This window comes from Gavialis gangeticus, unplaced genomic scaffold (assembly GCF_001723915.1).
Source record: "Gavialis gangeticus isolate Ggan-Ray unplaced genomic scaffold, GavGan_comp1, whole genome shotgun sequence".
NCBI classification, from domain to species: Eukaryota; Metazoa; Chordata; order Crocodylia; family Gavialidae; genus Gavialis; species Gavialis gangeticus.
This window is the reverse complement of record NW_017729015.1, coordinates 10,735,734-10,746,031: the sequence shown is the minus strand read 5'-3', so window position 1 is coordinate 10,746,031 and position 10,298 is coordinate 10,735,734. Positions and strand designations below refer to the sequence as shown.

Here is a 10,298-nt window from a genome sequence, read left to right as displayed (position 1 = left end):
CCGGTAGCATTTGTTTCCCAGACGGGTCTGTGTACTGGCTTTGAGACAGCTTATCTAGGCACATGTGGATTCTCCATCACTTGAAGCCTTTAAATCTAAAATTAGATGGCTCCTTCCTCCAAAAGATGCTGCAGCTAAACCAGAAGCCATGGCCTTGCTGCAGAAATCACTGTGTGGGGGAGGTGGGTGGAGAGGTCTTTAGCCCAGGCTAATACAGGAGATCAGGTTTGGTCTCTTTCAGCCCTGGACTTTTGTGCAACTATACTCACAAGCCCCGGGCTTATTAACAGATCAGAACTAGACTCAAACTTTCAGCACCCAGAGGTTGAAATGCAATAAATGAAGTCATGGTCAAATACATAGAAAGGTAAAAGCCAGGGAAGGGAGATGTGTAGTTTTTACCTTGCATCCAGGACCTCTGTCTTGTACATATGTGAGGTCCCAGCTTAATCAGGTGGCTGAAGAATAATTGTACCTGCTTTATAGATGGGTAAGCCAATTGCCTGGAGCCCCTTGCAGCTGAGTCTGGGAATAAAAGCCAGGAATCCTGGTGCCAGAATCCCCTTCCTCTTCTAGCTGTCCACAGTCTCCCTTTAATGTCCAGTTATGCAGAGCTGTTGCTGGAGGCTATTCATGCTTTGTCTCTGCCCACAGCGGAGGTAAAGCGTGTGGGGGACACACTCCTGGGGATGGCCACACAGTGCGTTCAGGTCAAGAACGTAGTGAAGACCTCTCCACAGACCCTCTCCAATCTCTGCCTCAAGATCAATGTCAAGTTGGGTGGAATCAACAACATCCTTGTGCCTCATCAGCGGTACGTACAAGTCCCTTGTCAGAAGTGTGGCACGTCCTTCCTCTGTTCCTGCAGGCTTTCACTTGCTTTAAGGGCCCTGTATCCCAACCCTTCTGCCGTGGTAGAGCAGGGCACGGCCCGGAAGGGGTGCTCCTGCTGGAGAGTGCCACTGGGCTTTCTCTTCCCAACCCCTGAAGCCCTGGGATGTCAGAATCAAGTTGGGATGTCCACTAGAGTTCACTTGCGAAGGGCAAGTCTCAACATTTTCTTGAGCTAGTTCTAGTATGGGAAGGGTAAACGGAAACTCTCTTCTCTGTAGATCAAGATCCCTGCCTCTAGAATAGTTCCTTCACAGTGGCTTGTTCAGGAAACCCAGAGAACAAATGCAGAAGGCTGATGTAAACTCTTCCAGAAAGGATTCCCCCTGACACAACTGGTTCTGTATATCCCCCTTGGCCACTAAAGTTAATGTATATAGTACGTTGAGATTAAACCTAAGTACTTCCTCCCATGCAGTTGGGGTGGGCGGTAAGAGAGAGACTACATACTTAGCTTTACACTGTGCATAAAGCTAAGCACATGTCTAAGCTCTTGCTGGGTAGGGGCCTAAATGTCTGGTTGGGGTCTGTAGCAGCATTTCTTTTTGGCTTTGGGTATCTGGTGAGCAGGTATCTGGCCCCAAACTGGTAAGAAACATGGTTTCACAAAAGACTTCCTCAAAGCCCTGAGGCTGGCTGGCTGTGAGGGGTGGGGTCGGGTTTGTTGTACCTTGAGCAAAGACAAATGTAGGCTCTAAGAGGAGGGGGAGGCTGCAACCTTTCTCTGATTTAGTTGTCACATCTAGGTAAGTCTGAGTGGAGGGGGATTCTCTAATACACTCTGTCCTTCATCGCCATCAGTGTCTGGGAATGGCTAATGCCAGTGCAGTTTGACTCGAAACCGGAGCCAATACTTCTGCTGTCTCTTCTTTCCAACCAGCTCAGCCGTCTTTCAGCAGCCAGTGATCTTCCTCGGAGCTGATGTCACTCACCCACCAGCAGGAGATGGGAAGAAGCCTTCCATCACAGCCGTGAGTTCCCTTCTGGCCCATGGGAGCAGGGTGGCGTTGCTATCTCTAGCTGCCTTTTGGAGAGGGGTGGGTGTAAGCTGCAGGCGTCACTGGCAGTGTGCCTCAGTGGCTAGGGACAAGGAGCATGGGGAGGGGGCAAGGGACAAGGGGCCATTTGTATTGGTTGTGGGGGGGGGCAAGTCTCACATTCCTCAAACTGGGGTTTACCCAAATACAGCAGCTTGGGGAATCTTGGAGCTACTGGGCTGCACTTACCACTTGAAGCCCTTGCAGCCAAGCTAGGACTGTCCCTGGAGTGCTGGCTGCAGCCCTCTGAGCTTCCCCAGGGCTGCAGGTGCTGGGTGGGTTGATTTCTCCTCTGCAGAAGCCAGGAAGTTGGAGGGGGCTTGAGGAGTGAATTCTGGCAGCCACCAGCAGATGGGGCCTGAGTGACATGCAACAGGGACCCATGTAAAACCCCAGTGCTCTGTTGAAAGTCTCAGGCTGACGCTCCTTCCACTGCAGCCTGGGCCAAGGGGAAAGTATTGCCCGTGTGCTGACCAGAGCTGCTTGTAGGTGTGGTGGAAGCACTCACCTGTGCCGTTGAGGGCCGCTGTGGACCTCCGTGCTTTTGCTGAGGTGTGCGTAGGTGAGTGGTGTGGATGGTGACTTGTTCTGTGGCTTGGATGCTGGTACAAGACCTCTCCAGTTTTGGGGTGTGGTGGGTGCTGCTGTTAACCACCAGGTGGCAAATTCTGGCTCTCAGCTGGATCTGAGGTCAGGGGCAGTGCACCTTGCTCATCCTTTGACCCAGCAGTCTAGTGTCTGCAGTTTGGTCTATGGTTAGACCGTTAGAATTGATCCATCCAGCCTTATGCAGATTTTGCAAAGTGAGGTCTCCAGGTATTTCCCGAGGTGGCTTTTTATTGGGAGTACCTCGTGGTTTTGTGTTTGACACGCAGAGCCCACTTCTCCCTGGGAAAGGGATCTGTGTGGGTAAGCCCTTTGTGGCAGGGAGGTTGTCCCATTGATTGCCTTGTCCATGAAATGGCCTAGCCCTGTGACCAGATGGAAGAACACCTGCTACTGAATCCCTAATACTGTTTATTGTTCACCTGGGCTCTCCTTGGAGACCTGCTATTCAGGTATGAGCCAGGCCAGACCCTGCATAACTGTATCTTGTGGGGAAAGATATTGACTTAAGCTGCAGCCAAGTGGGAAGACAGTTCTTGCACAGGGGGAGTAGAAAGCATGTTGTACTCCTCCTGCATGCCTATGACCCAGGGTATTAAAGTGCCTAGAATGAAGCTTGATCTTGAACACAACCAGAACACGAGTGCCTTTTCTGCCATGCTGGATACCTTTGCTAGGCTGAGGCATCAGAGTGCAAGGGGAAGGTGATGGGGAAGCCTGACTGTATGGCAGCTTACAACTTGCTTGGGATTTTAACATGATACCATGTGTTTTGTCTACCTTAAGGAAGATATTGGGGCCTGGCAGGAGCAATAGAGCATGTTAGTAGAGTCCTTATTAAACCCTGAGTGTCACAGGATTCACAGCACAAGTTTTCCTTGGCATGCACACACATTGTCTGAGTAGTTACTCCTCAGTCTGAAGGGGACAGGCAGTGCTGTGGGCTTCTCCTCTGTGGGTGAGACAACTGTAGCCTGTCTGACCTGGGTGTTTTATGGCTTTTGCAGTTACTGACATCTTTCAAGTGGTTTTGTTTTCCACGTGACTGAGGAACTTCTTAAGAAATGCTTTCTGCAAATGTATGTCTAGGGGGAGAGTTTGTCAGTGAAATATTAAAATTTAAATGAAACTTCAGTGAGATTTTGCAAAACCTTGAAGGCAATGAAAATTTGTCTGTAGTAGAGATGAATCCCGGTGAGAACTTCTGTGTGTCAATTCAGCGTGCTTTTCTGGTGGCGTGTATAGCAGCATTAGGGGCCGTGGAGTCTAGCTGTGCTGATTTTTACCTTTGTAGGTGGATTGGGGCAGGAGGAACAGCATCAGCAATCTTTTGACTTCTAAAAGCATATGAGGTATTAAAGAAGTAGGTAAAAAATGCCATTTGATTAAGCACCTGGTAGGGTTTTTAGCCTGAAGCAGCAGGGGAGCTCTAGTTCGTGGCTTAATCCCAAGTTTAGTGCCCTTTTGAAATCAGCAGGATTTTTATGTCTCGCTTCAGGGAGCCCAGGATTTGGGTTGTAGAGAACTAGCTACTACATGTGTGTTGTTTTAAATACCTTGCATTCATGCTCTTTGCTATGTGCAGAGGGAAGACAGCCTGGACCAATTCCCAATCTTGGCAGCCCTGAGCATTTGGAAGCCATGAGTCAGGGCCCAGATAAGTCATGAGGTCTTAAATATAAACTTGGGGCTCTTTATTTGTGCTTGGGTTTTTGCATGAATGACCTATGCCCCTGGCGTCTGGCGCGGCATGGCAGGTGCAGGAGCGCAGCGGTGGGGAGTGAGGGGCTCCTGCAAATGCTACCAGCACTGTTGGTGGTGGCGAGTGCCAACCAGGGGTCGGCAACCACCCGCAGGCACTGCTGGCAGCAGTGGCGGTAGCCCATGGGGATTGCTGACGATCCACAGATGCAGGGGGGGCGGCGACTGCCAGCAGGCACTGCAGACAGTGTCACACTCAGGGGGTGCATGTGCACCCTCTACACATTGCCTTTGGGTGTGTGAGCTTTGGGGGGCCATGTTTCCAAGTCTCTCTCCACCATCCAAACTACTAGGGATTTAACTTTTTATTTAAAATGAAAGATTTGATTCTTGTGTTGCCATGTGATCCTTGGATGCTGGGACCAAGCCTTATCATTTTTGTGATATTTTTTTTTAATCTCAAGTTTTGGCAACATCATTCAGCCAGTGCCTCAAACCGGGAGTAGGCTGGTGCGTTGAGACAGCATGACCCCCAAAGCTTACTGAAATGGTGAGAAATGCTCTTTTAAGGACCAGTCAGGCCCTTAAAGAGCAGTATATAAGTGTAAGGAGGAACTCAGACATGGTAGGCAGTCTGGGTGTTGCTGACATGTATTACAATCCCAGAGGATTTAGCCTCGTGTGCTGGATGTGCAGTAACAGTACTTTGCTGTTCCATAGCACCGTGCCTCAAGCACCCTGGGGAGGCAGCTCTCATCCCTGCTTCAGACATCTCTCCCAGAGTGGCATATTTCTCATACTTGGCACACTGGTATCCTTGTTTCCTAGTAGGAAAAAAAAAATGAGGCTCACTGCAACTTGTCCAGCACCACCAAGGCAAAGAGCAACAGATCTGAGACTGGAACCCAGGAGTCCTGGCCTCTGGCTCTGCTGCTAAAGATGCCTTTTGACAGCATTGAATCTATTTCATTTTGCAGAAGCTTTCTAAAAGGGAGCGCAGACAGACGGGCAGGCTTTCGCTATACATGCTGCCTGTGATCCACTCTCCTTGGGTAACCCCAACTGCTCCAATTAGAGTTCTTTCTTGGCTGGAAGGGGGAGGAGAACCTGCAGTGAGCTCTGAAGGTTCCTCTGATTTTGGCTGTTTCAGACAGGAGTTGGGGTGGTAGGCCCAAGACCAACTGGGCCCTTGCAGGAAACGAATGTGCCACTCGCAGCTTCTCTCCCTTCTGCTAGTTGCGCTCCGGCTCAGAGTGCCTCTTCAGCACAGCATTGTAGCACTGTCTACAGTTGTCTGGAACTGTGAACATCTCTCCAATGGCAGCTTCTTGGCAGTGGCCACTCCAACTGCTGACCTGTACCTGAGGCAGCCATGGGGCCATGAAAAGGGGAAGTTGGCTCTTCAGCTGGGAAGTGAAGATATGGAAGCTGCTTGCCCTTGACCGGTGGAAGAAATATTCCAGTTCCTCCATGGACATGATTTGCCACCATGTCCCTTTCTGAATCCCAGGGCAGCTTTGTTCCATAGTATCTGGTGACTCATGTTCTCTGCACAGCATCGCAGCTGAGCAAGCTGCTCAGGCCTCCTTGCCCCTGACCCTTCCAGGCTCTGGTCTCTCTCAATACCCCATGGTTTCTTCGTGGGCCCTTGGGAGGATTGCTGTGTAGCAACCACAAGAAGCATGGGGCTACTCTACCCTCGTCCTTTCCTTAGGAACCTGAAGAGTAGTGGGGGCAGATGTCCCAGTTTCCCAGGAGGCACCACACTTCTCTGTTCACCTGGTTTTGTTCAGGACACAGTTTGTGAGTGGGGAGCAGAACTGGGGGTGAACTGCAGCTGGCAGACGTTTTATTTTTTTAATTTGCCAAGTAAGAGTTACTTGCTGGGTGGAAGTGTGTTTCTTGCTCTTTCCTTTGTGGCTTAAATACTGCCATGTGGTCTGGATATCTAGTGATGACCTGAGGTGAGAACCTAGCTAGAGGAAAGCACTGAGACATTTGTTAAACAGGCATTTAAGCATGGACAGCTGCAGCAGCTTTGCATAGAGAATACAGGTCTGTGTTGTCTGGACATAACTCTCCTGTTGGCTCAGTGGTATAATAATAATCAGTCTGGTACAGCTCCTTCCATCTGTGAACAAGCCCCTTACAGAAGCACGTGACATTCCACAAGTGGTGAAAGAGAGGTGGCGCTTCCAATATAACCTACAACGGCATGGACAAGAGCAGCCGTTCATGATTTCTTGGCTGCACGTAGCAGGGGTGATAGAACGGGGAAGGAAGAGATGAGGGTGGCAGCAATGATGTTGCCAATTTAGCATCACATGTTGGTGGTTCTGTGCTCTTTTTTTGGGAGGGGGCATGGTGGTTGTTGCTGATGCATTAAAAAGGAAGGTGATTGAAAGGGCAAGTACTTTAGATGTATTTGTAGACAGGCAACATGGGAACTGATCAACACTGTTCCATGCTTACTTATATTAATACCACTTCAGAGCCCTCTGCAGTGCTATCAGGATCCACATGTCTGCAACAAGGAGGTGACTTTTTGAGACAGTCCAAAATCACCCTGGGGTTGGCAGCAGAGCTTGGGGTGGAGGGTCTAGATCTCCTGTGTCCTAGTCCCACACTGTCCCACAGGCAGTAATGCCCCTAAAGAAAATAGGTGCTTTGCAGTCCTGCCCTGTGGCAAAAGAAAGGGAGGTAGCAGTGGCCTGGCTGTCCCAGTAGTGCTACACAAGCCAGCAAGTAGGAGACGGCAGCAGTTAGCATTTCCTTTTGGACCTTGATTCTCTGCAGTCCCTGCTTTTTTTTTCATCCTGTATCTCCTGAGCTCTTTGAGAAGAAAGGGGCATGGTGCTTCAGCTAAGAGGCTTGGTTGTTGATGTCCCTGTTTGCAGCTGCACAGCAAAACTAATCTGTCACCCCCTGCCACTTCTTCTGTAACTCCTGAGTGTGGCCCACTTCCTTTCTGTCACTGTAGGTTGTGGGCAGCATGGATGCCCACCCAAGCCGTTACTGTGCCACAGTGCGTGTGCAGCGACCGCGACAGGAGATTATTGAGGACTTGTCATACATGGTGAGGGAACTTCTTATCCAGTTCTACAAGTCCACCCGCTTCAAGCCCACCAGGATCATCTTCTATCGGGACGGGGTTCCCGAGGGGCAGCTCCCACAGGTAAGGAAACCACTGGCCCTCTGCTGTCCCTTGCTCACACATGGTCAGAGGAGGTAAGATCAAGGATCCAAAACCACCTCCTTTGGATGTTTGAGTTTACAGTTGGCTCTGTTATGTGTGCAATGTAACGCTTGAATACAGGGAATGGCAGAGGTAATTCTCTGGGTTAGAGCTAGCCATAATATTGGGTCACTTCCTTATCAGCACCTCTGTTCAGGTTGCAATCAGAAAGCTTCTTTGCGCAATCCCCAGGGGAGGCAAGCAGCCCTGGTAGCTTTTCAGAGAAGAACAAACACAGGTTGGGCTGAAACTGGGTAATTGGCTTTGGGCCACCCAAAGATGGATTTACTTTGACAGCCCCAAGTACAAATGGTCCTCAGTGATGGGTCACATCTGCCAGAAGGGGAGGGATCTGCATCTGCCTTTTCCCATCTGGCACATTCTTTTCTAGAGGTAGCAAATGCTGCCAGGTGCTCTGGGGCCTGAGATCACCTCTGAGCATAGGTGCTGTGATGAGGATGAGAACTGTGCTGCCCATGCATGGGGGTGGCTCTGCAACTGATGGCTGAACTACAGTAGAAACATCCTAAGACTGGGTTTGAAAAATGAGACCTAGAAGTGCCCTGGTAGCTGTCAGTTTGGTAGTTAACAGCTTATCATGTTTGCTTTTAAGAGGAGGGGAAACCATCATGAAATAGCTGTACTTCTTCATGCACATGATGAGGAGTTTGTGATACTTGGTTGTATGGCAGCACAGTTTCTAGATCCAACTGCATTTAGAGAACCCTAGCACACTTGAAGCCAGCCCAGTAGTGTATGGCACATGTATAGCTGTCTCCCTGTTTGACTGGCTCAAACAGTGTCTGGGTGTGGTGAGGGGGCAACACAGACCCTCTGGTAAAGAGGCAGCACACTCTCATGCAGTCCACTGTTGTCTCTAGATTCTTCACTACGAGCTTCTGGCAATCCGGGATGCCTGCATCAAACTGGAAAAGGATTATCAGCCTGGCATCACCTACATAGTTGTCCAGAAACGGCACCACACCCGCCTTTTCTGTGCAGACAAGAACGAGAGGGTGAGAGCTTCCAAATGTGTGGGTAGGAGGGTGTTTCATCTTGGGGTCTGGGGGATTTGACTGGTCTTCCAGGAGAGGCCCCTGGCCTACCTGAGTAGCATACGTAGTACCAGCAAATGGAAGCAATCCTTTCAGGGATGAGATCATGTACAACAGAGATCTCACTGCCTGTTGTGCCAGCTTGAGAAATCCAGGCAGTTGCTGGCTTGTGTTTTGTGTTCCTAGGCAGTGTTTAAAGGGCACCTGTGAGACTGAAAATACAAGCGTTTCTCTACCTGGGAAATTGCATGTAGATTCAAATGGAGAATTGGGGGGGAGGCGGCTTGGGGAGTGGGGGTAGTGTGTAAGCACAGCTTTTTGAGCAGAGGGGGTGTGTGTGTGCACCAGTTGCTTTTCTTGGTTCTCAGACCCACCACATGCTGGTGCCTGAGTTCTGAACCCAGCCATTTGGGGTGATACCCAGTGTGCTGCTGTTGTACCCAACTTGATGGGCAGATCCGTCCTAGCAATGGCCCCATTTGAGGGTACATGTGTAACCTTGGAAGTAAAGGCTTAATTGGCCTTGGAATCAGAAGCAGTGTGGTTGTGTCCATGGCACAGGTGCATGACCCAATGTAAATGCTCTGCAGGTGGCCTTGAATGTTTTGGTTCTTTAAAGCCCATTTTTCTGTAATACAAATATTGGCACTTTGACTGTGCCCACCCCCCTTTCACCTTCTGATTTACTATTGCTTTGTGGCATTCTGCTCCCCATAGCCACCTCAATGATAGCAGAGACCCCCAACAAGTCTGCTTGTGTCTCTTGTTCCTGTCTGAAGGGCCAGAGTTTCTCCCATTTCCCACTCAGATGTGTAGGGAAGCACAAGGCAGGGGAGGGTTGCAGACACCTCTGAAGAGCAAGTACCCCATGTGTGGCTGCTACAGGAAAGCTTCTGTCTGTGGCCTTCTTCAAAGCAGTGGACCCTGCAGCTGAGGCATATATGGCTCTAACTGAGCTGAGCCGTTGCACTGTGGACTTGAAGGCTTAGAGTTCCTTTTTTGGTACAAAGTAAGGTGTGGGATTCTCTGCGAAGGAGGGGGTGAGGTGTACAGCACTGCAGCCAAGGCAACCAGACAATGGAGTGCTTGCATCTCTGTTATTAATCTCTGCAGATTGGCAAGAGTGGCAACATCCCGGCAGGAACAACTGTGGATACCAACATCACCCACCCATTTGAATTCGACTTCTACCTTTGCAGTCATGCAGGCATTCAGGTACCGTGTCCCATAGCCCTTGGGGTGAAGTTGTCCAGCTTCCTTCCCTTGTTGCTGGAAGTTGCAAGCAGTGTTGGTGTGCCGCCTTCCCAAAGTCTTGGCCAGAATCCAGCATGGGGAGCTCTGCATAGGTTCCTGTGGTTCCATTTGAGTGCAGTGTTTGTTCTTTCTTCTTCCTCTGGGTGACTGAGCAGCATTGCTGTGGTGCTGCTGTTGCTTCCCAAGCTTTGAAGAAGCTGCTTTTCAGTCATGGGAAGGGGGATTTCTTTGCCCTCTCTGGAAGATTTGGTTTAGGTTTGAGAGGGGAATGTGTGCTAGGCAGGAAGAGGTGCTCAGTTCATAACTGTTTAGTTTTGCCGTTTTGTGGCCTTCTGGGTCTGTTTGTCCCTGGTGGCTAGTGGACAGTGCACTGGCTTGCTGTAACCTGTAATGTCTAAGCTTCCTTTCCCCTGGGTCCCTGAAAATGATACCTTCTCTTAGTGAGTCCTTTGTTTTGGGCAGGCTGTCTTCAAAAAAAAACAAAAAACAAAAAAAAAATAGTAGCCCAGTTGTCCTCAT

At 49.8% G+C, this 10,298-nt stretch overlaps 1 protein-coding gene across 3 annotated transcripts in view; it reads left to right on the top strand.

Annotated features, from left to right (window-relative positions):
- The window catches only part of LOC109294022 (protein argonaute-1), a 48,263-nt gene that overhangs the window by 31,766 nt on the left and 6,199 nt on the right, over nt 1–10,298 (top strand). For 2 of the 3 annotated variants that reach the window (XM_019512208.1, XM_019512210.1), the window contains exons 13-17: nt 655–814; nt 1,772–1,862; nt 7,216–7,410; nt 8,352–8,486; nt 9,639–9,740. In XM_019512208.1, coding sequence (XP_019367753.1) covers nt 655–814; nt 1,772–1,862; nt 7,216–7,410; nt 8,352–8,486; nt 9,639–9,740 — 683 coding nt within the window. The remainder of the gene's footprint in view (nt 1–654; nt 815–1,771; nt 1,863–7,215; nt 7,411–8,351; nt 8,487–9,638; nt 9,741–10,298) is intronic. The other variant, XM_019512209.1, reaches the window with a different exon arrangement.